Source organism: Manis pentadactyla, chromosome 10, assembly GCF_030020395.1.
Source record: "Manis pentadactyla isolate mManPen7 chromosome 10, mManPen7.hap1, whole genome shotgun sequence".
NCBI lineage: Eukaryota > Metazoa > Chordata > Mammalia > Pholidota > Manidae > Manis > Manis pentadactyla.
In genome coordinates, this window is record NC_080028.1 from 62,455,969 (window position 1) to 62,483,639 (window position 27,671).

The 27,671-nt window shown below is 39.9% G+C and overlaps 1 protein-coding gene across 5 annotated transcripts in view; it reads left to right on the forward strand.

Annotated features, from left to right (window-relative positions):
• KCNMB4 (potassium calcium-activated channel subfamily M regulatory beta subunit 4) overlaps positions 1-27,671 on the forward strand; it is a 54,187-nt gene that overhangs the window by 11,376 nt on the left and 15,140 nt on the right. For 3 of the 5 annotated variants that reach the window (XM_036917647.2, XM_036917648.2, XM_036917646.2), the window contains exon 2: positions 15,065-15,192. In XM_036917647.2, the coding sequence (XP_036773542.1) occupies positions 15,065-15,192 (128 nt within the window). Of the gene's footprint in view, positions 1-15,064; positions 15,193-17,211; positions 17,364-23,279; positions 23,648-27,671 lie in introns of those variants that run through there. The other 2 variants (XR_008992087.1, XR_005031226.2) reach the window with 2 other exon arrangements.

Below are 27,671 nucleotides of genomic sequence, written 5' to 3' on the forward strand. Positions count from 1 at the left end.
TTTCCAGTGTCACATATGTTATGCTGTAAACCTAAGACAACAGGAAAGTCATGATCTTGTTTCAGTGATTGTAATAGTTCTTTATAGATAATGGATCTGTCATTGATGTGGGTCTAACACATAAATTTTCACAGAGTTAATAAAAGTTGCCTGTGTGAGAAAATGGGGAGCAGCAGAGGTGAGGCTTAGAACCTCCCCCCTCATGTTCTGAGAGAAATCTTCTGCATACGTGGATGTTTATTGCCCTCGTCTAGCGTGGATTAACGCATAGTCTACAGGCACACACCTGATCATCTACATTTGCTCTCTTACAACACTAAACTCTGTTTCCTACCTTTATCTCGTATCTACCTACCACTTCAGCATTTTATTAAAAATAATAATAATAGAGAAATGTGGTATCCACATATAAATCAGGTTTAAAAATCAAATGAGTATTCATATGTGAACTGACTGTTTATAGTTCATAATGCATTAACAAAACCGAAAGCTTCTGTGATGACTGCCCTTGCACTGTTCACCATGTAACTTATTCACTATGTAAGAATTTGTTCTCCATGTAAGAACTTGTTCGTTATGCATCAGAAGATTGGAGACTGACGAAAATTGGGCTTGGGGTGGATTAATGATTGTGCATTGAGTACTGACCCCCCTATACAGAGATTTGTTGTGGTTAACAACTATTTGATCAATAAATATGAGAGATGCCCTCACAATATATATATATATATATATATATATATATATATATATATATATATATATAAACACACTTCCAATTGTAGAATAAATAAGTAACCGGGATGTAATGTGTAGCATAAGGAATATAGTCAAAATATTGTAACAACTTGGTATGGTGATACCTGGTACCTAGAAATATCATGTATATAAATGTTGAGTCGCTGTGTTGTACACCTGAAACTAATGTAATGCAATGCTGTTGTCAACTACCCTTCAATAAAAAAAAAAAAAAAAAAAAAGTTGCCTGTGGCTGTACAGCAAATGTACCACAAATGAAGGCAAAACAGAATGAGAGGAAAAATTAGCAATGTGTGATGAAGACTTAGTTTCTTTACTATTTAAAGACTCTCAAACATCAATAAAAAAATGGCCTAGATGGGCAGAGATCATGGATGGTCAGTTTGCAGAAAAGAAATGCAAATAGCTCTAAAATATATAAATAATTATATATTTTAGATAACTTAAAAATGCAAATTAAAACAAGAAGTCCCATGTATCACCTATCATAAAGTTTGATTATACCAGTTTATTTTTATTTTTTTAAGGCTATGGGAATACACACATATTTGTTGCATTCATATATACTAACAATAAACTAGCAGAAAGAGAAATCAGCAAAACAATTCCACTTACAATTGCATCAAAAAGAATAAAATACCTAGGAATAAACCTGACCAAGGAGGTGAAGACCTGTACTCTGAAAACTATAAGACAACACTCATGAGAGAAATTAAAGAAGATACCAATAAGTGGAAATTTATCCTGTGCTCATGGATAAGAATTAATATTCTCAAAATGACCATTGTGCCCAAAGCAGTTTATAGTTCAATGCAATTCCTATCAAAATACCAATGGCATTTTGCAATGAACTAAAGCAAATAATCCTAAAATTGATATGGAACCACAAAAGACCCCAAATAGCCAAAGCAATCCTGAGAAAGAAGAGCAAAGCTGGGGGTATTACACATCCTGACATCAAGCTATCCTACAAAGCTACAGTAATTAAAACAGTATGGTACTGGCACAAAAACAGACTCATAGATCAATTGAACAGGAGAGCCCAGAAATAAACTTGGTTATCTATGGTCAGTTAATATATGATAAAGGAGCCATGAATATGCAATGGGGAAAAGACAGCCTCTTCAATAACTGGTGTTGGGAAAACTGAACCGCTACATGCAAGAGAATGAAACTGGATTACTGTCTAACTCCATACATAAAAGTAAACTCAAAATGGATTAAGGACCTAAATGTAAGACATGAAACAATACAATTCTTAGAAGAAAACACAGGCAAAAAACTCTTGAACATGACAATTTTTTCCTGCAAACATCTCAAACAAAATAAAAAATGAACAAGTGGGACTACCTCAAACTAAACAACTTCTCTACAGCAAAGGTCACCAACAGAACAAAAAGGCAACCTATGGTATGGGAGAATATGTTTGTAATGATTTATCCAATAAGGGGTTAATATCCAAAATATGTATAGCACTCTTATGACTCAACTAAAAAAACTCAAATAACCCAACTAAAAAATGCTGAGGACCCAAGCAGACATTTTTCCAAAGAAGAAATACAGATGGCAACGGGCACAAAGAAAGTTCTCCATATCACAAATCATCAGGGGAAGCAAATCAAAACCACCATGAGATATCACCTCACACCAGTTAGAATGGCCACTATCCAAAAGACAAGAAATAACAAGTGTTGGCAAGGATGTGGAGAAAGGGGAACCCTCCTTCACTGTTGGTGGGAATGTACATTGGTACAGCCATTGTGTAAAGCAGTATGGAGTTTCCTCAAAAAACTAAAAATAGAAATATCATATGACCCAGTAATTCCACTTCTATGGATTTACCCAAAATAAAGAAAATTCCTGATTTGAAAAGATACATGCACCCCTATATTTATTGCCACATTATTTACAATAGCCAAGTTATGGAAGCAACATAAGTGTCCATCAATAGATGAATGGATAAAGATGATGTAGGACATATCCCCAATGGAATATTACTCAGACATAATAAAAAAGAAATCCTGCCATTTACAACAGCATGGATGGACACAGAGGGTCTTATGCTGAGTGGAATAAGCCAGGCAGAAAAAGACAAATACCAAATGATATCACTCATTTGTGGAATCTAAAAACAAAAAATGAACAAAATAACAATAGACTCAATAGACACTTAGAAGTGATGGGTGGTTACCATGGGTAAGGATTGGGGTGGGATGGGGGTGAGGGGAATAAAGGGGCACAAAAACTTTCAATCATAATGTAAGTTGGTCATGGGGATGGTAGTACAGCATGGAGAATATAGCCAATGATTCTATAATATCTTCCTATGTTGATAGATAGTAACTGCACTAGTGGGGGGTGAGGATTTAATAATAACTGTTGAACTACTGTGTTGTATACTTGAAACCAATATAAGGTTGTATGTCAACTATACTTCAATTTAAAAAAAAAGAACATATGCCCTATGTTTTCACACATCATATAATTTACCATGTCATTAAATGTTCTTTGACAACATGAATTTTTAAGGACTGAATAATATTATTATATGGATGTCCCAGAATTTGTTTATTAAAGTCTCCCTTTTGTTAAAAAAAAAAAAAAAGGATGTGGAGATATGGGGAGGGGTGCTCTCATATACTGGCAGAAGTGCAGATGGTACAATCTCTTGGAACGCTCTAAGTTTTCAATGTATACATCTTTTTATTCTGTTTTCACATAAGTGTGTATAGATGCTTGTAAGTGGAAGTTTGTTCCTCCTTTGTAGTTGCAAAAGACTTTAATGTTTTTCAGTAAAGGACCAATTAATAATTTTTGGCACATCCATGCAGTAGAATTCAAAAAATGAAATTGATCTCTATATGCAGATATAAGAGCATCAATATATATTGTTAAATTAAAGAATAAAGAGCAAGACAGAGAAGAGTGTGCTCACACTCATGTTTAAGTGTAGAAAATGCCTGAAAGAATCTACGGCTGTTAAGCATGACTGCCTGGGGGTCAGGCTCAAAGTCAGAGGGAGATATTTCTGCTTATAACCTTTTGCTGTTTGCATTTTTATATTGTGTATATACTAATATTTTTTAATCAAAATAGCAGTATGACCTTGAATGTTAGTTAACCTCTCTCTGCTTCAGTTTCCTCATCAGTAAAATGAGGAGTACGATAGCAGCTATCTCATTGGGTTATCAGGATTAAATGAGTTAATATGTGAAGCATCTAGAATAATGTCTCACACATGGTAAACCTTTGATGAATGTTTGCTATTGTTATTATGAACATAGTTAAAAAATCAAATAGTACTATAACTTTAAAGGGGGCAGAGACTACTTTACTGGGACTCCTCTGTCCCAAACCCTTTTGCACCCAGAGACACCTGTCTTTAACTATTTCTAGGTTTTTTTTTTCTAGTATTTACCTCCATGTTTCTAAATAGTAAATATGGAATGATGGAATATGAGAATTTAGTTTTCATTACACCCTCCCATCATTCCACCCCATTTTTTTCTCCCTTCAACTTTTAAATACGGTTGTATCATAATTTTTGGCTAATAGCTCTTATTTTAACTATGTAAAATATTATTCTTTTTTAATTTTAAAAAATTTTCCTTGAGCTAATGATCATCCCCTTTTAATATTTTCTTACTTTCCTATGTACGTTTCTCTTACTTTCCAAAATTCTCCCACAGAGTTGTAAGACTGTTTCTCATATAGTTGTTCATAATAGGTAACCATTTAATTCCATTTTTTTCTCTTTTTACAGGGTGTTTTTAGGACACCCTTACTGGACTTCAGTCTCCTGCCCCAAATCAAACTGGTTGCATCTTGGGACTGTTGTGTCACCTCTGTGTTAGCTACTCTCTTTCCTGGACCCCATGCCTTCCTCTTTCTTGATTTATACTTTTGTTTTGGTAGAGTATACCCCCCAAGTGCATCCTGAGAAAGGATGCATGGGAAACACAATGTTTAGATTTTATGTACTCTATCTCTTTAATCAAAATGTAATTTATTATTTGTTAGCCAGTGCCCATAAGTCAGTATAGATCTGTACCTCCAGCATGATTCCTTATAAGAGGAATAAATAATCAGAAGTTCTGTTCAAAGTTACACTGAGCTCGGATTTTTTCATTCACCCAAACTGATCAGGGGCTTTAAGTACTCCCTAGAACAGAACAGAGTACTCCTGGGGTAAGTGTTTCCCAGTGTATGAAAACAGGTCTAGATTAACAACTGCTCGTTAGGACAGGTTGAGGAAGGCCATAGTATAAAACAACCAAGTGCATTGGGACCATGAGCCATTTGCATATGAAACTTATTTGCCCACAGGACTTAGTTCAGCCCTTCAGCCTCACACTTACGTTTTTGGGGCCACAGAGCAATGGAGAACATGGTAACTTGACATTTCATGTTCAGGAGTTCAGGTCCTACTGGCATGCAACAAATCAGTGGTTTCTCAAAAGAACAACAGTTATTTACCAAAGAAAGCATGGGTTTACTTTATGCTGTCAGGGCTCTCTGTGGGCCCCATATATCCTCCAAACTGGCATAGACCCCTTATATTGCTGTTGGAGGCACTGGGCCAAAGAGGTGAATTGAGAGAATGCTTTCTGTAGCCAGGAGCAGCTGCAAGGGTCAGAGTAGCAATTCCAAGTGTGGGTATGTTTCCTCTAAAACATGAAGACACCCATCAAGCATTATGACCTCTCTTAGTTGTAAGGAGTGAAAGGTGCATCGAGCTGTCTTTGGAGAGAATATCCAGAAATTCCATAGATCACTAGATCCCCAGAAGCATCACCAGGGTGGCAGGCCCCTGGGTTTCCCACTCTTCTGGCAAACTTGTTCTTTACTAAGGAATCTAGGGCACTTTCTACCCCTGCTTCCAGGTCCAATCAGCATGACATCATCGACGTACAGTATGATATTCTGTGGGAGGGTGGGAGGGTCGAGGTCCCTGCTAAGTCAAAGTGGGAGGGTTGAAGTCCCTGCTATGTCAAGCATAACAGCCAGGGAGAGCTGAGGTAGTTTTAAGTAAGACAGTCCTGAGTGAGACTGTGAAGTCTACACCTGAGTGCCAGGTAAAAGCAAACTGTCTCTGGTGCCCTCTGTTTACAAAGATGGAAAAAATAGCATTTGCCAGCTCCATCACCATGAAATAGGTTCCAGAGGTGAGTTTATTTGCTCCAATAAAGGCACTGTATCTGAAACAGCAGCTGGAAGTGAAGTCACCACTGATTCATATAACAATACAGTCTTTCTCTAAGACTTGTCTGTCTGCTTCAGGAGCCAAATAGGCAAGTTAAATGGGGATGCAAGAGGAATCCCCACTCCTGTAATCTCTGTGACTTCTCAGGATTGCAGTATTGGTTAATTGGTTTGCTCTTTGGGGGAAAGAACAGGTAGTTTCAGAGTCATCTCCAATAGCCTTCAGTCCGTGGGCCCAGGAGCCAAGGTAGGAATTAGGACCAGTGTTAAGTAAGTGTATTGCATCTATAAATTCAGGATTTGTAAGAACAACCACAGGAGAGTTCATGGACCCACTGGGCCAATTGTGACAACAGCTTGAGCCAAAATTCCATTTTCCTGACCTCACCAACTCCCATTGTGAGCATAGTCATACTTAGGGTCCCCAAGGTTTAGGGTTAGCACAGAGCCAGTGTCCAATAAAGCTGTAAGCATCTGCCCTTTCCCTGTTGCACAGCTACTCTGGTAGATGTCTGCATGTTCTCTTGGGAAGGTTGGGAGAAGATCTCAGTAAGCGTACATGAGGTGCTACCATGGGGGCTTTGCCCAAGGATAACCAGCCTCCCTCCCTTCATTCAAGGAGCATTAGGCCTGGGGATTGGATGAGGAACCCTGGGGATTGGAGGAGTACATTACAATGACTCATTGGATTGTATTTCATCAAATCTCAAGATTTTTTAGGTATGTAGATCAGGGAGAACCTTTATAGGATCCATCTTTTTAGTCCTAGGAGTCCTATGACCTGTTAGTCACTGTCAAAGATCCTTGTGGATCAAATTATGTGGTTCAGAAATTCAGACAGGGAACAAAGGGGACAGCTTATCTCTGTTCCATGATGTCTGAGGTCCCAGTGGAGCACTCAAATGCTGGAGGCTGGAGTCATGTGAAGGCTGATTTACTCACAAATCAGGCAGTTGATGATGGCTGTTGGCTGGGAGGCCTCAGTTCCTCTCCACACAGACCTTCCCATGTGATCTCTGTTCATGGGCTTCTTTGCCCTTCCTCACAAAATAGTGTCCAGATTCCAAGGGCAAGTATTCCTAAGAGACAAATGCAGGCAGAAGCTATGTCACCTTTTCTGATTTAGCCTTTGGAAGTCACACAGCATCGCTTCCTCTGTAATCACAGGCTCATCCATGTTCTAGGGGAGGGAAGATAGACCTGAACCACTGATTAAAGGAGTGTCAATGTCACATTGTAAGAGCATGTGAAATGGGATAAATACGGATGCAGCTATTTTTGGAAAATATATTCTGCCACAAATAGAAAGCATCAATTTTTCATCACCACCATGTACTAATCCTAGTTCTAGGACACTTCTCATAGACAGGGCTTGTTGGTTTCCTTTATGTAGAAATGATGGTTGTAATATTTCATTAAAAATATATACACACACAGACATATTAAATTTTTGTACCTTATAGTGTTCAATACAGCACACAATACCATCAATGAGGCATATCTGAATGCATGCATGAGCATTTAAGAAAGTTTTATTTTGGTTGAATGTTCCGTATGGTCACAAGAGGACTGACCATTTCCTTAAGGATTTTAAATTATGATCATAAGACATTGAACAATTTTTACATGTACTGTCATGTTTGTTATAAGTAATAACTATTGAACTTCTTCTGGATTAAAACTTGTTTTGGTTTCACTTCTGTTTTGATTCAACCTCTATTTTTAACAAAGGCACTGTATTTTTTCTAACTCTAAAGCTGAATGAACTGTTCTCTCTTGAGAGGAGAATGTCGTTCCAAACTTTTCTCAGTTTTAATAACATCACCAACCTTAGTAGTCTGCTTGAATCCAGAAGTTAAATGAATATTAAATTATAAAATGCAGATGTAGTATCAAGGCAAGATAGTAAATTCCAACTAAAGGAGCATTGGTGGGTGGGTAGAAATATTCTGCAGGAGGTAGTGAGCAATTTTCATGGAAGCATTTAAGGAGAGGAAAAATTCTTCAATGAGTAGTAGTTCAGATAATTTGGGCTTTTTCCAGCACCATCTCCCATGCCTCCTATCCTCCACGCACATTAGATGACTCAGACTTTCTGGAATAGCCACACATAAAGTCTTTGCACATTGCATTTCTTTTTGGAATGTCACCTTCCCAATCTATTCTTGAGAATCAAACTCCCATTAAACCTTAAAGACACAAATCAAAAGTCATCTCTTTTGCAAAGTCGTCCCTCAGACCCCCAAAGCCAAAATCTTCACTTCCTCTTTTGTTAATCACAAAGCATTTTGTATATAAACGACTATTACTACGCTGCATGCTCCTGGGGAGGGAAGAGAAAGAGGTAAGAAGTAATAATTAATCTTTGTATCCTGCCCAGTGCTCAGCAATCAAGAATAGCTTATTGCATAAATTATCAATACTAAAAATCTGTCATTCCAAGGGGGAAGGAGAGCTGTTAAAAATGCAACTTCCTAGTCTTGCTGAATCAGATTCTCAGGAACGGGCATCCAGTTGATAAGCAACCCTCATGGCCTGTGGAACACACTTTGATGAACACTGTTTCAGGCTGGCCACCACTCTGTACCTACCCAGCCTGCTGTCACCAAAGAGCTAATTTTAGCTGCTTGCCTTTCACATTTTCTAAGCCATTTATTTGACCTTCAAATTGTTCCATAAAATTATTTTCTCTTAGCTTTTAGATACACATATTCTAGAACCACCTGCCCTATAATTTAATTTTTTAGCTGACATGTAATTTCGTATGTGTTCAGCTCACCTACAGTCATAAGGAATGTATGTGTATGTGTGTGTATTTATGCAATTAATGAAGTCTGGAGACCTGTGAAATATTGTGGAATTTATCAATGGCTCACTTACACTTTATTTCATGGTGCTTTTTTGATTATATGTTTATATTGTCAGAAGTGTCATTAAAGTTACAAATCACTGACACAGAGATATCTTACAGGGTTTCAGAGCAGTATTTTCAGAAATAATTTATTTCAGGTTGTAGTATAAAATACAATTAGACTTATGTTCCAGTAGATAATGTTTTCAGGATTGATTTAACCAAATATACTTTGGAAATTATTTATTCAGCTAAACCCATTCTAGTGGTATGTCTTTCAGTACTTTCTTCCCCAACCACCTGATGTCAAGAAACATGCAGGAGAAAAAAAAGCATTTTCTCCATTTCTGTTTCTTAGATAATGCCCAGCATAGAACCTGCTCCCAGTGTTAAGTTAAAGACTATGTTTGTTTTGTGCAGTGGTTTTTAAAATGACTCAGTAAAAGAAGAAAGTGAATTCTGCCTACTGTGCCCACGTGATTGAAATGCAATCCTCAAGACACAAAAGAGCACACTGGAGAAGGGAACTGTTAAAATATACATCCATTGTGATAGGCTGAAAAAGAACACTGTTATAAATCTTGATAAACCCTACAATAAGGTAATGGAAAAATAAATAAGAATGTAATCAGATATTCCACATTAAGTGGTGATAGTGTTTTCCCTTAATAACTCACCGAGGTCTTTACATTAATATACTCAGAAGAGCCCACTCGATTCTATCAATGTGGTTCATGAATACAAAATACTTTTTTTTTTCTAAGAGGTAGGCATTAAATATATCTTACCACGTGCCTCTTTTTCTCCTGACTTTGTAAAGAAAGTGATTTCATGCAAGTTTAGGCAGCAGATAACACAGATGATATTTATATATATTAGGCAGCAAATAACACAGGTGATATATATATATATATTAGGGATATAATATTAGGGTGATAGTGATATTAGAAGTTGGGAAATGCTGCCTTTGCAAATGGAAAAAAAAAAATGTCAGAATTGCATGAAGAAGTTTCTCCAAGGGAATGCTCATTGTTCCCCATGACCAAAGACATTGTGTCTATAATTTCACCTAGGTGAAATTATATCCGTGGCACCAAACACCAATTCTGGGGCCAAATTGAGACAGGAGGGAACAATAAAGATGTATAATGCATTCCTCTGATAATGTCCCAGGAAAACAAAGGACGGAAGCAGACTGCCTCATCCCCTCAGTTCTGGGGAGGGTGACGGCAGTTCCAGTCCCAGAGAATCATTACCCTGGTTCTCCAGTAGAGGGATGCAAAAGTCAGGGCATCTCCTTTGCCCCATATCCTGAGCTCTGCCATGGTCTAGAACACTTCAGTCTGAATGCCAACTGTTCCATTTGCTGTTGTAACTGAGGGAACATTTTCTTAAGTCTCTGTCTCTCAGTTTCCTTATCTGCAAAATGGGGATAAGTATAATATTTGCTTGTTTGGATTAAATGAGATTTGGGTTAATGAGATGCTTGACATATAGTCAATAAAAGGCCATGATGATGATAGTGGTGATGATGGAGGCGATGACGTGGTATACGTTATTATTGTGCCTCTTCCCCAAAGAAGAGAGATTCATTGTGGAGCTTTTATGATGCCTGGAAAACCGTGAGGCTTGAACAACCAAGAAAGGAAAGGAGTCTCCATGAGTGAATTTCTAAATCCTTTTTCCAGAACACTGCTCTGAGTTGTCATTTGTAACTTACTTTAAACTTCTAACAATCTACACTGATCCACTTAGTAGAACTGAGATAGAATCTAGACAGAATCTTAGTTAAGTTCCTTGGGAATTTTTTTTTTATTAAGGTATCATTAATATATAATCTTATGATCAGGTTTCACATGAACAACATTGTGGTTACTACATTTACCCAGATTATCAAGTCCCCCCCAACATACCCCATTGCAGTCATTGTCCATCAGCGTAGTAAGATGCTATAGAGTTACTTGTCTTCACTGTGCCCCCCCCCCATATTATGTGTGCTAATCATAATACCCCTTAATTCTCTTCTCCCTTCCTCCCCACCTACCCTTTTGAACCTCTTTCCCTCTGGTAACCACTAGTCCATTCTTGGAGTTTATGAGTCTGCTGCTGTTTTGTTCCTTCAGTTTTTCTTTGTTCTTATACTCCGTAGATGAGTGAAATCATTTGATACTTGTCTTTATCTGCCTGGCTTATTTCACTGAGCACAGTAACCTCTAGCTCCATCCATGTTGTTGAAAATGATAGGATTTGTTTTCTTCTTATAGTAGAATATTATTCCATTGTGTGTATGTACCACATCTTCTTTATCCATTCATCTACTGATGGACACTTAGTTGCTTCCATTTCTTGACTATTGTAAATAGTGCTACGATAAAAATAGGTGTGCATATGTCTTTTTGAATCTGGGATCTTCTTTTCTTCGGGTAAATTCCTAAGAATGCAATTACTGTGTCAAGTGGTATTTCTATTTTTAGTTCATGAGGAACCTCCATACTGCTTTCCACAAAGGTTGAACGAATTTACATTCCCACTAACAGTGTAGGAAGGTTCCCTTTCTCCACATCCTTGCCAGCGTTTGTTGTTGCTTGTCTTTTATATGTTGGCCATCCTAACTGGTGTGAGGTGATATCTCATTGTGGTTTTAATTTGCATTTCCCCGATTATTAGTGATGTGGAGCATCTTTTCATGTGCCTGTTGGCCATCTGAATTTATTCTTTGGAGAAGTGTCTGCTCAGATCCTCTGCCCATTTTTTAATTGGGTTATTTACTTTTTGGGTGTTGAGGTATGTGAGCTCTTAATATATTTTGGATGTTAACCCCTTTTGGGTATGTCATTTCTGAATATATTCTCCCATACTGTAGGATGCCTTTTTGTTCTACTGATGGTGTCCTTTGCTATACAGAAGCTTTTTAGTTTGATGTAGTCCTGTTTGTTCATTTTTGCTTTTGTTTCCCTTGCCCAGGGAGATATGTTCAGGAAGAAGTTGCTCATGTTTATATATTCAAGAGATTGTTGCCTATGCTGTCTTCTAAGAGTTTTATGGTTTCATGACTTACATTCAGATTTTTGATCCATTTCGAGTTTACTTTTGTATATGGAGTTAGACAGTAATCCAGTTTCATTCTCTTGCATAAAGCTGTCGAGTTTTGCCAACACCAGTTGTTGAAGAGGCTGTCCTTTCTCCATTGTATGTCCATGGCTCCTTTATCATATTAAATGACCATATATGTGTGGGTTTATATCTGGATTCTCTATTCTATTCCGTTGATCTATGGCTCTGTTTCTGTGTCAGTACCAAATTGTCTTGATTACTGTGGCTTTGTAGTAGAGCTTGAAGTTGGGGAGCATAATCCCCCCCGCTTTATTCTTTCTTCTAAGGATTGTTTTAACTACATGGTCTTTCGTGGTTCCATATGAATTTTAGAACTATTTGTTCTAGTTCATTGAAGAATGCTGTTGGTATTTTGATAGGGATTGCATTGATTCTGTAGATTGCTTTAGGCAGGATGGCCATTTTGATAATATTAATTTGTCCTATCCATGAGCATGGGATGTTTCCATTTATTGGTATCTTCTTTGATTTCTCTCAAGTGTCTTGCAGTTTTCAGGGTATAAGTTTTTCACTTACTTGGTTAGGTTTATTCCTAGGTATTTTATTCTTTTTGATGTAATTTTGAATGGAATTGTTTTCCTGATTTCTCTTTCTGCTTGTTCATTGTTAGTATATAGGAATGCAATCAATTTCTGTGTGTTAATTTTGTATTCTGCAACTTTGCTGAATTCAGATATTAGGTCTAGTAATTTTGAAGTGGATTCTTTAGGGTTTTTTATGTACAATACGACATCTGCAAACAGTGACGGTTTGGCTTCTTCCTTACCAATCTGGATGCCTTTTATTTCTTTGTGTTGTCTGATTGCTGTGGCTAGGATCTCCAATACTATTTTGAATAAAAGAGGGGAGAGTGGGCATCCTTGTCTTGTTCCTGATCTTAGAGGAAAAGCTGTCAGCTTTTCACTATTAAGTCTGATGTTGACTGTGGGTTTGTTGTATATGTCCTTTATTATGTTGAGGTACTTGCCCTTTATACCCATTTTGTTGAGAGTTCTTATCATGAATGGATGTTGAATTTTGTCAAATGCTTTTCAGCATCTATGAAGATGATCATATGATTTTTGTCTTTTTACTGATGTAGTAGATGATGTTGATGGATATTTGAATATTGTACCATCCTTGCATTCCTGGAATAAATCCCACTTGAACATTATGTATTATCTTTTTGATGTATTCTTGAATTCAGTTTGCTAATATGTTTCTTGGGAATTTAAAAAATAAACTAACTGGAGAATCAAGATATAAGAAAATGAACAATAATGGTTTTTAAGAACATAAAGTTTAGGCTTTTAAGCATTTTTCTTTCAAGGTGATGTGAGCTTTAAAAGTTGCTAGAATATTATAATCCTCTTTGGAAAGAATACAACCCAAGATAAAAATACTTGACCTCTGATCACAGGTCATTTCCCCCAATGTGAAAAGCACTTTGCTTCCAAAATTCATCCACAGTAGCTCAAAGTTTCCTAAAGGCAAGAAACATTTATCTAACATGAAACCACACCATACCTAACACACAACTTCACATACTCTGTGAATGTTTTTGTCTGACTTCTTCAGAAACATGTAAGTGTGATTCTCCTGGTCATATCACAGGGTTGTTGTCATTTGGTAGAGACATTTCTTTTAAACACACTTATTGCCAAAAAACTGAATTGCCAAGAATTCAAACTAAGGTAACTTGCAAAGTTTTTAAATCTGCCTTAATTGTATTTGGTGGTTTGTTGTTACTCCCCAGAATGGTTAGTATACCTCTTGTGTTGAGTAAGCATGAAGATAACAGAAAGAAAAAATGCTAAGTGGTGTCCCAGCTTGCCAATGAACTGGGAGGCTGACATAAGCAGGCAAAGACGGTACTGTGTGATTGCAGGTGGGATAGCGATGGCAGCACAAAGCGGGGGACTTCACTGTGGAGAAAGAGAGGCCTCCCCAAACAGATGCACCAGAACTGCATCTTGAAGGAAGAGCATGAAGGGGAAAAGGGCCTTAAAAGGAGAGAGAACAGCATGTGCCCAACAGGTGGGTGTGATAGCACATGGCAGACATGGGGAGCACATGCTTCAATACAGCTGCATTCCAGGCATAAGCAAGGACGAGGGCAGGCAGGGACTAGATCATGAAGAACTTTGTACATCATGCTAGAAATTTGTATTTTACCAGAAAGTAGCAGGAAGGTGTTGACAAATTATATGCTCTAAAATAAAGTGACTCCAATATGCTATGCAGCTAATGGATTTTTTTTTCCTTCTTAATATTGGAAACCTTGGTAAAATGTCTGGGAGTAAAATGTGATGAAACCACTAGAATCTACTTCTGATTGTAGAACTGACAGAAATCTCCATTTCCTCATCTGTACCATGGAGACCACCGTAGGCTGGCTGAACAATGCACCAGTGTCTGACATGTTATAAACATACAGTAATTGTAAGCTGGCACTGTCTTCATTGTGACCAGCATCACTATAGAAGACTGACTGGAGAAAGGGGATTTGAGTGCTAAGAGTTAATTTTCATATCTAGAGTTGAGAGTAATTTACCAAATCTGCTGAATCTATGTTGCTTAGAGTAATTGGGGCCCTTCAGAGAGAACTACTTTGTCAGAGGCATGGCTAAGAAAGGCATTGGTTGGCAAAATGCATTATGTTTGTGAGGAATTTTCTGTTTTTTTGTCCAAAAGAATATAAGAAAAGAAAACTGGAGCCGTAGCATTTGAGAGCAGTTATTTGAGGAGAGTTATGTGCTTGTTTGTTAAAGATGGAAGAGGAAAACATTAAGATGCACAGATAGTGATTGAGGATAAAAATTAACTTTTTAATTTGCTTCCCCATGTTGATTGGCAGGCCCTCAAAAAGAGAGAGTATATTATGCTTTTAATTTGCTTTCAGACTGTAACTAAGTATTTGTAATATATCCTTATTCTACAATGACTGAAGGTTATTTTTTGCTACTAGAATATTTTCTGTAATTGTGCCAAACTGGAAGTTTGAAATACAGTTGAGCAGTTTCAGTTTGGTTGTATTAAAAATTAGGTAGGTCAGAATCAGATTTCGTACCTGCATGAAGCCATCTTTCTATAGAAAAAGATCTATACTTCAATACTCTATAAAATAATAGATTTATTTTCCATGTTCTTTTTTGTTAGTGCTCCTATATCCCTCCCTGTAAGAGAGAAAACCAGAAGAACTTGGAAAATGTCATGAATTGGCAACAGTACTGGAAAGATGAAATTGGTTCCCAACCATTCACTTGCTATTTTAATCAATTTCAAAGGTAAGCCAATATTTACATGTGCATATTAAAACTGTTTGTAGCCTTTGTAGTTTGTTACACTAATACATCATGTGTTGTGCTCTCTTGACAAAATATACAATATGGAGGCAGTCCCAAGTCTTTCTAGCATGTAGTTGGAGAAGCTCCCTTCTTTTTCTGCAGTTTGGGCAGCATGTAAAGAATCTGCAAGACAAAAAAAAGAGAGAGAGAGAACTTGTGTCATCGAAATAGCCTCTGGGTACACTAAGAAAGTGCCATTAGGTATTAGGTAGGACCATCGCATGCTAGTAGTGTTTCCTGAGAATGACAGGTTAGTGCACATAACCTGAACAGCAGGCAGGTCTGTCAGCACTTTAGGCTGATCAAATGTTATCTTTCCTTTTCCTTTCTATTCTGATGAAGTGTCAGTACCATGAGTTCAATACACCATTCAAACTCGGCTTGACTTAGAACTCAGCTACGCGGTATAACTACAACTCCTCAGACTAGAACACTTCAGTGCCCACTCAGATTCACTGTAGAAATCTGTTCAGCAAGCACTTAGTGCACATCCACAATCCCTTGGTGGACAGCTCCACCTGGATGCTCCGCAGTTACGTCAGACCTTCTCTTCCTCCTGTAGCCCCTTGCTTAGTGAAGGGCCCTGTCATCCACTTGTTTACCTAGTCCAGAAACCTTTGCGTAATTCTGAATTCACTTTTCTCCTTTACACTCTGTAATTTACATTCACCATCATGTTGATTTTATCTCAATAATCATCTCTGTATATCTTCTGTTTCCCCTCCACCAATGTCTTAATTCACATCCACATTTCTCAGCTCTGTTAACACACTAGTCTTCTAAACTGTCCTTCCACCTCCACCTGCCTCTGCTCCAAGCCATTTTCCACGCTGCTGCCAAGGCGATCTTTCTAAAACATTTTAATCAGGTTACTCCTCATAGATGTCAGAGTAAAATCCAGACATCTTGGCATGACCTAAGTATCATGCACCTGTTGTTGGATAACAAAGCCCCCTAAGCCTAATGGCTCCTTACAACAGTGGGTTATTATTTCTCATGAGTCTGTGAGCTGGTTGGAGCTGCATGTGCTGGTCTCTCCTGGGCACACGTGCCATCAAGCCATGGCCAGAATGGCTCCATGGTCCAAGGTGGCCTCCCTTACAAGCTCAGCACTGGGTACCGGCTCCACCACAGCATCTCCTCTATTCACCTCTTACCCTCAGGTGGGCCACACCCGTTCCTTACAATAGGGCAGCCTCAGGGCAGTATTTCAAGAGAGCCAGGCCTTAGTCCTGGAACTCACATAACATAACCTTTGACCTGTTCTGTTGGTCAAAGCAAGTCATGAAGCCAGCCAGCTTCCTGGGGTGTTGAAATAGACTCTGCTTCCATATAGAAGATGCTGTGAAGGTTTTGTGGCCCTATTTATTCTACCATTGCTTACAAGTCTCCTCCAGTTCTCAGCCCAGACTGCCACCCCTCCAGCCTCACCCTGTACACTTTGCAATCTCCTTTCTGAACTCTGTGCAGCTCCCAGACTATGTAATACTTCTATGCCTGTGTCTTTTTATTTGCTTCTCCTGCTTCTTGACTGTCCTCAGATATCTCCTCTGGGCTGCTTTCCTTGTTCTCCCAGTTTGATTTAGTTGTCTATCCATTAGGATGTCATCTACTGCAAGATGGAACACAGTGGCCCAAAGTACCATAAGCAGTTGGGAAGTGTATTGCTTCACATGTCAAGAAGCACAGGTGGGCCAACATTAGGGTTGTTTGGTGCAGTGAATCACGGTGTCAAGAGCCCAGCTCCCGTCCAAATCTCAGTTCTGTCTCAGGGTGGCTCCCCTCATCATTATAGCATGGTTGCTGCAGTTCTAGACGTCACAGCCAGGTACAGCATGTCCAGAGGCAGAAAGTACCTCTTTCCTGGTATGTTTTTCTTGAGATTAGGAAATCTTTTCACATAGGCAACCTCTCCTTCGGTATCCTTGTTTTAGAGTGAATCCTTTTGCCTATTCCTAGGCTGGTCACAGGACAGAACAATCAGAATCTACTTCTGACCTGAGGATAGGCAGTGTCTCTGAATCGGGCAGAGAGAGAGTGTCCATGTGTGTAGAGACAGAAGCAAGCTGGTGGGATGTTGTGGACCAGCCAGAGGGCCGGCTACAAGGTGTGTGTTCCATGTTCTGTTTACCCAGCTCCATCCCAGAGGTCAGAGGTTTGCAGCCCTCACTTCACATAATTATGCCAGAGGAACTTTTTTAAAAAGGCACCACAGACCAATTAAATTAGACTCTCTGGTGGGTGAATCTAGGCACTAGCATTTCAAAACGCTGAGATGATCTTTGTACATTTTGTACGTAGGGATGTTAATGGACAAGGAGAATTGGGAGCCACTTCTCTGTCCTCTCCCCTGTCACCCTCTTTGGGGATTGTATGCCCATCTTCTCAACAGACTGTACACTGGGTGAACCTATGGGCCACACCTTCCCTGGCTTTCTGTTCCCTAGCACTCAGTTAATAAACGTTTGCTGAATGAATGAATAAACGAGTACACTGTGTCAGATTAATAAGGAGGGCTCTTTGCTTCCAAGGAATGAGAATTTATTGACAGAAACAGATGCTTATGCAAATATAAGTATGACTTCATCAGCTAGAAATGGAAGAAGAAAGAAATAAACCATGGCTTGACACTGTAAGGTACATGAGGTATATAGGTTATTTAATAAGGAGAGTTGAGTCTGCAAACTGGAAATGTAGCTTCAGTTAGATTTCTAAAGGGCCATTAAATAGATGGGGAAACTGAGTCATAAAGAAGTTAAATAACTTGCCCAATGTGCACAACTCTTAAGTGAGAAAAACCGGAACCCAGTTAGTCTGATCCTCAAAGCTCCTTCTAATGAGCATCTGCTGGTCCTGATGAAGCTTTTGGAGGGCCCAAATGAGAGCACGGTTGGGGGAGTGCTAACAGAGGGGCGTATCAGTGGTGCTTTGGAGTCCCAAGCATCAGAACTTAATCACTACATAAGTGATGAAGAAAAAAGGAAGGTGTCACATTTGACTGAGTGTGAGGAAAGGATAGTCCGGCTCTGACTAGACTGAATTTGAGGGAGTCTTAAGACGTCTAGAAGATACTTGAAAGAGCTAGAAATAGAGACTTAGTTCAGGAGCAAGAGGTCAGGGCCCGTGTTACACAGTTCTGGGAATTCTTGCACTATAAGCTGTAGTTGAGCAAAGAGAAAGAATGCCTCCTGGGAACACGTAGAGAAGAGAGATGTTGACAGGACTTTGGGATCATCTGCGCATAAGGGAGAGGGAGAGATGGAGAAAGAGGTCCCGATGGTGAGAGGCAAGTCAAAGGACAATAGTGTCTTGGCAAGGGGAGTGTTTTAAGGAGAAAGAAGTAATCAAAATGGACTCCTGAGAAGTCTTTTGGCAATTAGAAGTCTGCTGGTGATCTTTGTGGCAAGAGTTCAGGTACACAGAGCCCAGGGTTAGAATGGTGCTATGTTAGCCTGAGGGGAGAATGTGAAGGCATTCGTAAGGCAGACTGCTCCTTCTGAAGTTTGCCAGGCCTGGAGAAAGAGTCTGGAGAGGAGGTGAGTAACTGTGAGGGAAGCAGGAATAGATACAGAGAAAGGAGCCTGCTATGGGCTAAAGCTGCTGAGGAAGAGAGAAACAGAGAACATCGATGGTAAATATGGCAGAAGTGGGACTGCCCTGGAGAAAATGAGACAGGATGAAATCAGAGGTTAAGGAGTAAGGATTTTTTTTTTTTTCCTGTAAGATGGGAGCCCAGTAACAGGGAATTGCCACCAGTAGTCAAGACATTTTGCTGCCGAATCCACCCCCGTCTCAATCAGGTGATCCCTGAAGCTGTCGGCCCTGGGCCAGGAACTCACTTCCCAATGTGGGTGCACTTGAGTCTGCAGCCAGAAACAGACAGGGGTGCCCCCCCCACGGGCTGTCCTGACCGGCTGCTGGTCATCTTGGTAAACATCCCTTCTGTCCCTACCCAGGCATGGAGTTCTCTAAAGGCTGCCGCCCCCAAACACAGCTGCCATGAATTCTGAATATCCTGAGTGCCTGACGAGGACCATTCTGCCAGCATAGTCAGAGCTATCTGATGAGCACCACCCCTACGTCATACACCAGCTGGGTTAACTTTAGTGACAGTAAATGTCAGCCCACTGTACCTCGTTCCGAATGGATCCCCATTCCATATCCATCCTCTCACCATCCCATTCCCAAACTGTCGGGGTGTAGGAAGAAGTGGGGTTGGTCTATCACAACCCAGCAGCACTCAAAACATGATGTGAAGGGACTCCAGGAAGTCACAGGTTTGAAGTTTGGCTCTTTTACCATGACATATGCAAGGGGAAACAAACGTTCTGGTTGAAGGTGTGAAAAGTGGCAGCTCTCTGGTGCCATCCACTCTTAGTAGACTTTTTACTACTGCTAAATATGCAATAAAAATAGAATTACTGTAGAGACTCCCAGATGCTCTCGATAAGATGAACTTTATATTTAAAGTAACCTTTAGATTTCACTCAAGTGCAGGAAATGAAGGAAAATAGTTACCAAGAAGTTTCCATTTTCAAGAAAAGTAAGTTCAAAAATCTTAGACAAAGATTGCTGAGTCTTAGCTCCCCACTGTTCAAGCATTATTTAGGAGAACTACACTCTGGAGTAGATTCTGCGGTGGCCAGAACCGCCGCCAAGAGCCACACATGCCATGGAGGCCAGTCCCCACAGTTGGTCGCGCCTCCTCCTGTCACCCAGCAGGGAAGCCATCATGCCAACAGCTTGCTTGGCAAGCCTGGCACCAACTGCTTCTATTCACGGCCTCCCTGCACAGCCAACCTCTCCGCTCCCTGAGGGTCACGGTCTTCTTCCAATGTACAGATTTTTTATGTAAGATCACACTTACCCCCTTCTACCATTCTTTTTTTCCTCTTAGCCTGTCCCTGGCTCATCCTTTCTCAGGAAACCCAACTCATGCCCTCTTACTGAGTATGCTTTGGAGTCCTCATTCCATTGCCAGGAACCTCTGGAGTCTCAGTCTTTTCATACAACGCTCCTTTGTCTTTGCGGTAACTGGCTTCCCCTGGAGGAGGGCGAGTCTCTGGAAAATAGCCACTCATAGCTCAACTCCCTCTGGGTCTATGGGCCAGGAGGCGTGATCAGTCTTTATGTTTCGAACTTTTCCTACACACACACATTTCCTACACGGAGCAAGCACACACACACACACACACACACACACACGTCAAATGAATAGCAAGCACACACACACACACACACACACACACACACACACGTCAAATGAATAGCAAGCACACACACACACACACACACACACACACACACACGTCAAATGAATAAATCCAGCCACACCTCCTGTGAAGTCTTGAATTTATCCTCTTGGTTCAGATGCTCACTGCTCCCATGGACTGTTGACATAATCCTCAGCTGGTCTTTCCTTGTTGGCTTTTCTTTCCTCCATCACCCGCACTGCATTAGGTTTTCTTCCTTTAGTTAAGCCTGTATTTGATCTTCTCACAGTCCTTGATAACATTTTGCTGCCTTCTTATTGTCCATAGGATAAAGGCCATGCCCTTCTAATTCCAACCTCAACTTCTGCTACTTAATTATGTGCCAGTCATGGGGAAACAAAAACAAACCAGCAGGAAAAAAAAACAAAACAGACATGAGTCTGTGCCCTTCCAGAGCTTGTAGTCTATCATCACATCATTAAATAGCCAGTTACAAAGTGAGATAAATGCAATGAGGGAAGGAAGAGCTGGGCTCTACTGTGAGAACTTATAACAAGGTGGGGAATTTCAAAGGTCTGTACAAGTAAATTGTAATTAGGTGTAGACCAGAGGATGTCAAGAGATAGTAGGTAAAGTGAGGGAAACAGTATTTCAGATTGAGACACCACCATGTGCCAAGGCTCTGAGACCAGAAAGAGGTTGATGAGTTTTAGGGACTAGGCCAGCATGGCAGGGGAGCTGTGAGTACAGGGACCGTGGTAAGTGTCAGCTCTGAGGGAGAGTAGGCAGGGGTTAGAGTCCTCTTAAATGCAGTGAGCAGCCAGTACAGGCTTTGAGTGGGGGAATGGTGACATGCTCTGGTTTAAATGTTTTCACTTTTATTCCAGCTGCTCCAGTCACCTCAGATTACTCTCTGCTGATGCCTTTGCCCCTCTCCCTCTCTCCTCACTTGGGGAACCCTTGCCTTTTCCCATTCCTAGGAATTAGTGTACCATGTTGGTTACAGAAGGAACCCCGGAAATAGCCACCCTCTACTGTGTGTGGTCTTGGGTATGTTCCATTAGCCTATCTGTGCCTCAATTCCCTTTGTAGAAGGGGGATATAATAAGGTTATTGTGAGGTTATCAATGAGATGCCATGTGCTTAACCTATAGTAATTCCTATAAAAGTGCTCGCCGTTATTATTTTTATACTATGAATAAGACTTGTCTGAAATGTCACGTGTAACCTTCTCTCTCCTTCTCAGATGTATGTAATTACTTCCTCTTCTGTGTTCCCACACTGCTCTGGTTGCTTTTATCAGAGTTAGTTGAATATGTACCTTTCTCTTTTTATTGATGATGAATTCCTTAAAGGCAGTAACCATGTGGCATCAGGCATCTGGGTTTACATTTCTCCTCTACCACTTACTAACTATGTGACCTTGGGTAAATTGTGCAACTTCTTGGTCTTGGTTTCCTCCCCCATAAAGTGATGATAATGTTACCCACCTTATGATGCTAGAAAGCCTAATGGTGAAAGAAAAAGGAAATTAGCAAAGAAGTAAATGGTTAATAGTCTGGAGCTGTTTTAACAGAGGAGTGGACAGTCTTCCTACCTCAACAATCACTGAATTCCATAGTGATGACACTGAGTCATCAGAAAAAGGTTAAAGTTCATTCAACATACTCTCCTTAAAAAGCAAGGAAATTTGTAATTCATTTTTAGGAAAATTTTTGCCAATAATATTTTAGCATGTTTATCAGTTTTTATTCAGCCCAAAAGGCTAAACTTCAATTATGTGGAATATTCACTTATGTGAATTTGAAATAAATGATACCATTTTAGGGGCTACAAAGATCTCCCTGCAGCAAAACAGCTCATCAGTCTTCCATCATCACACCACCCTATTCAGTGTCCTAGATTTCACCCATAAAATGACCACCATGTCAGTCATTTACTCTTTCATTTATTCACAAGCACTTATTAATCACCTGCATGTACCAGGCAGCAGTGTTCAAAGATACTAAGACTGTCTTCAAGAAACTCACTCACTAGTATAAAAGACAAACATATATATAAGTAATAGGATTGCAATGTAGTAAGTGCTATAATTTATATGTGTATAGTACCTGGACCTTCTTGGGTGGTGATGAGTGGAGAGAGAGCAGCCTTCACAGACGAAAACTTTGTGTTGAATTTTAGAGAGTAGAACTTTTCCAGATAAACAAAGGTTAGGGAAATGGATTTCAGGGAAAATAATAGCATGTTCAAAAGCATTATTAAGGTTTGAAATATCATAGGCAACCAGAGGAAATCTAAGGAGCTTCATACGCTTGGAGAATATACTCGGGGGAAAAATGGTAGATAAACCTGAAGAGGCTGATTGAGGAATACTGTGTGTTTATGCCATGCTACTAAGCATGTTAGACTTTATTCTGTGTGCAGTGGAGGAGGCATCGTCACAGGTGTGCTTTAGAAAGATCAGTCTAGTGGCTGCATGGACTGAGTATAAGACAAGGCTGGAGGAAGGGCGAGCAATTTGGTGATTATGGCACAAGTCTAGACAAGGGATGAAAAGAGTCTGGGCAAAGGCAGAATTAGTGGAGGGTGCAAAAGAGGAATGGATATGACTCTTTAAGGAAGTGGAATCCACAAACTTAGAGATGCACATGACACGTGGTGGGGGGGTGCAGGTTGAGAAGAGGACAGAATTGAATGACAAGTTTCAGTCCTGTGTGACTGTTGTTGGGAGGCAACATTAGCTGGGGGTCTGGGAAAGCTTTTGGTTTTCTGATACAAGTACCGCTGCCTTCTGTTCTCCCTTTGTAGCAGATAAGTGGGTAGATGTGGCTTGATACCAAGAGCACAAAAGCCGTCGTGCAACTGTGAGGTGATAAACATGAGAAGGGTTGTCCGCACATTAAGGAGCCCAAGCAAAAAGACAGAAAGAGCCAGCTTCCCTCCACTGTTACTAAGTAGCTGCCCCGGCCTGGCCTGCTGACCACTGAATCCTCACCACATGGGACAAACAACACTTACATGCTTATGTGCACCCCTCTGAACAGGTTTATAACCAGGACAGTGAAAAATGACTGCGCATTGTAATTGATCTTTGCAATGTCTTTGCATTCATTTTTGACTTATGTATCTCTAAAATCAGACTTTTAATAAATTTATATGTTGAATTTACTCATTCCATTGGCTTCTAAGTTTTCAGTTTTTTATAGGGCAAATTACTAAAGAAACAAGCTTGTCTTTACTGGCAGACCCTTTAGGAGAAAGTGGGGGGAAAATGTGGATATAGAGTTGGCAACTGATATTCTGAACAAATTCCATTGGAAAATTGTATTGACTTTTGAATGAATTACTAAACACTGGACTTGATAGTTTGTAAAAATTTAATTTTTAATAGAGCTCTGTATTTTTGTTTGCTGTTTACTCTGAATACTATTTCTTGCAATCTGCCATTAAATAAGAGGCTGGTTCTGTAGTTAATTTTAAAGGAACATACTGGTTTTCTCTTTAGTCATTGAGTCCAAGGATCTATCTTGAGTCTTAAAACACAAAACAGTGAATCTGGAATCTTACCCAGATTGAGTCTTTTCTGTGTACATTTGTGTCTGCTTCCACATTAAGAGATTACATCAGAACTAAAAGCGCTCATTGGTCTCAAAGTCTGTACTTTTTAAAAAAAGTAAGGATTGCTGCGGCCTCTCCAGCATATGCAGTGGAGCGTGTATGGGATTCAGTCCGGTGTTCTTTCAAAGTCTGACATCCAAACAGCAGTACATGACTTACGATGTCAATTTGAGTGTCTGATTTTTGATGGTTAGTCAGAGTGTTTTTATGCAAACCAATCTTCTAACAGCTTTTTATCATCACAGCAATAAAGTTAAGCATTTGATGTTATTAAATCACTTTTCATTTAAGATGATTTACACAGCCATCAAACAAAGCTCTGAGGGAGTTTGGGAGGAAAACTACAGGAGCCGGAGGACAAGTAGGTCACAGAACGCAGCGGCATCCGATGGCGGAATGCAGGGCAGGGCCGGGCGGCGGGGGACCTCAGTGCTATGCATAGCTCTCCTCGTGACTGGGGGTGTGACCTTGGGCTGCTTGCTTCTCGCCTCAGTTTCATCTGAGATAGAATGGGGCCAGAACTAGCTTCTGGCACATGTAGAAGGTATCAGATCTGGGAGACATCTTCCAGTTTAGTGAATGACTAAGCCCAAAGTGAATCTCTGCCCTGACATTTTTTTTAAGTATTTTCCATTCTCTGTTAACAGCTCTGGAGACATGACCTCCCCCTGAGGAAGCCCATTCCATTTCCAAACAGTCTTCATTGTCAATAATTCATTTTGGGAAATATCTAAAAGAGGCACTTTTATAGCCAGAGAGAAGATGAGAGGTTATCAGGGACTGGGGGAGGAGGAAAATGGGAATTATGGCCCAGTGGTTCCAGAGTTTCCATTGGGGTGATGAAAAAGTTTTAGAAATAGATACTGGTGATGGTTACACAACATTGTGCATGTAATTAATGTCACTAAATTGTATACCTAAGATGGCTAAAAGGCTAACTTCATATTACATGAGTTTTACCATAGTGAAAAAGAAAATTCATCTCGGTTAGTGCTATGGTCTCAATAGGAAGGTAAGCCATGTAATTGGAGTTCACAGAACAGGAAGCTGTCTTGAAGATCAGAGGAGCAGAGCAGGGGTCTGAACCCGAGTCCTCGACCCTCCCACTGGCCACCCTGCTCCCACCACTGGGAATAGACTTGTTCTCTCTGTTCATGGTGGGTTCTTACCATGTGCTGAGCCGGCCCATTGTGGGGGAGGGCAGAACGAGTTTTATTTTTGCCACTATTGATATTTGCCACTACTGTTCAATTCCAAGACTATAGCTCAGCTAATAAGGCCTGACATGGCATTATTTTTTTGGCAGCCACACACACTGATGTTCAATATAGAGCTTCAAATTAATCAAACTTACCCCTCTCATGTCTGTTTTATACACAGTACTCTAAAAGCAGACCCCTCCCCCCATTCCTAAACTTGTGAGAATGGTGTCCTGGATGTAAGTACAAGAATTTAATATTTATCCCCATATAAATATATGTCATCACCTCTTTACTCATTGCTCCACTCTCTTACGGTCACTCTGAACCTTGATTCTGGCATGCATCGTATGGTTTCTCTTCCCTTGTAAAGTGCTATCCTAATTGTTAATCAAAATCACTCCAATCTCCTATCCAAGTTATTGATAAAAATGCTGATAACACGGCCTGGGTCAGAGACAGGGACCTGACTATTCCACTGGTGATCTCCCTCTGGTCTTAACACAGTAATAACCAACACCTTCATTTAGTGCTGATTACTCTTCTCAGAAACTGTTTAAATTACATACTGAATTGAATCTCCGTGAATCTGCACAACACCCCCACAAGGGTTATTGTCATAGTCCTTATTTTATACACGAGGGAACAAAGCACAAAAGAGGTTAAGAAACTTGCCCAAATCCTAGAGCTGGCAAGTGGCAGAAGCAGGATTCAAACCTGTGCACTCCACCTGCGAGTCCACACGCTTAGGAGCTCTGTATACTGCCACTGATGTCAGCCATGATCCCAGCCCTTATTTGGGACAGGATAACATACGAGACCCTGTTAAATCTGGTCAGTGAGATCACTACTATCACATTCTTTAAGTGGACCGTTTCTGGCAAAATAATCAGACAAGCTGGACCAAAGGCCTTGTGTCTTTGTGTGTGCTTTATATTCTCCCAAGAAACCTGGACTCTAAACTCCTGTCCTTTTATGTCTGCTCAAACATATTTCCTTTTCATATCTCTAGGCACATTTAAGTATTAATCTTTTATTACCCCATACTTTTACAAATGCCCATTCTATTCTGAAATGTATTTCAACAAGAAACAAATAACAGTTTACAGAGCACCTGGAGTGCATGCCTGGCATTGCTCCAGGGAATGGGGATACAGCCATGTGCAGACAGTGTTCTTGCCTTTTAGTTGACCGCTGGCCAGCAAGAGCTGACAACAGTACAGCCCTGGTACCTGCCACACTGTAGGTGTTCTGCAAATGCTTTGAATGGATGGACAGAGAAGAACCGAGGACCAAGCAAGTCCTTTAAAATGCTCAAATGTGCACCTATAAAGTGTTTCTGTGCTTTAGAATAAGAGAGGAATAATTTGACCATCATGGCTGTTTACTTACTGAAATTGTAGGATCCCAGCATACACCTATATATTGTGCTGTGGTAACAACCTGAAGATCTCAGTAGCTCCTAACAGTGGGGTGTGTTTCCTCCTTACAGTAATGTCTGTCTTGGGTCATTGCAGCTCCGGGCTGTTATCACTGCAGGACCCCAGCTGAAGGAATGGCCCAATCTGAGACAGTAATATAAGTCTCATGGCAGAGGACAAGGAGAAAAAATTCCCTAGGAAAACCTATGCCTATGCTTTTCAGTAATCTATCATGTTTAGTTCAACAATCTGATGGCTATTTACATGTATTTTTTTGAATTTTGAGTATCACGTTTCCAGGTTTAAGCTAAGTTCCTGGCACATCTAGGAGAAACCTTAAGGTTGTCTTATAAGGTCTTTTTAATGACTCAAGTTTTTAAAAAATTCTATCAGTGTACTGTTAAGTCATCACTTTCATTGTTATGCATATTTCTCTCTAGAATTTTTGTCCTCCAAACGTATATTTATAAGCAATTTTTATCAGAACGAGAGCTTCACAATTAATTTCAGCTTATTTACTGTACAGAAGTATTTCAATATCTGTTCAGTATGCTTTTACCGAGAGAAATAAATACTTAACAGATTATAGCAAAACTGAATGTAAAGCTATTATTCATGCACTCTTTACTATATAATTTAAGGGTTAGGATGAATGATTCATTGCTAGCCTTGATTGAAATGCTAGCCTATTTCTATCTTCCTACGTGCAGCAGCAAAATATATATACTGTGCTAATTACTTAATTAAAACAGTAACCGATGCATAAAATATTTTAATGAAATGGGTTTTTAATAATTGGCAAACTTCTAGAATGATAATATTATAATAGGAGGTAACCCTGTTTCCTTCGAGCTTTCATAATAATCAAAAAGATTTGCAATTCACTCTTCCTCCACTTAGGATACATTTTTCAGATCCTTTTTCAGAACTGCCCAAAATACAGAGCCATGCTGATGGGAGAAGTA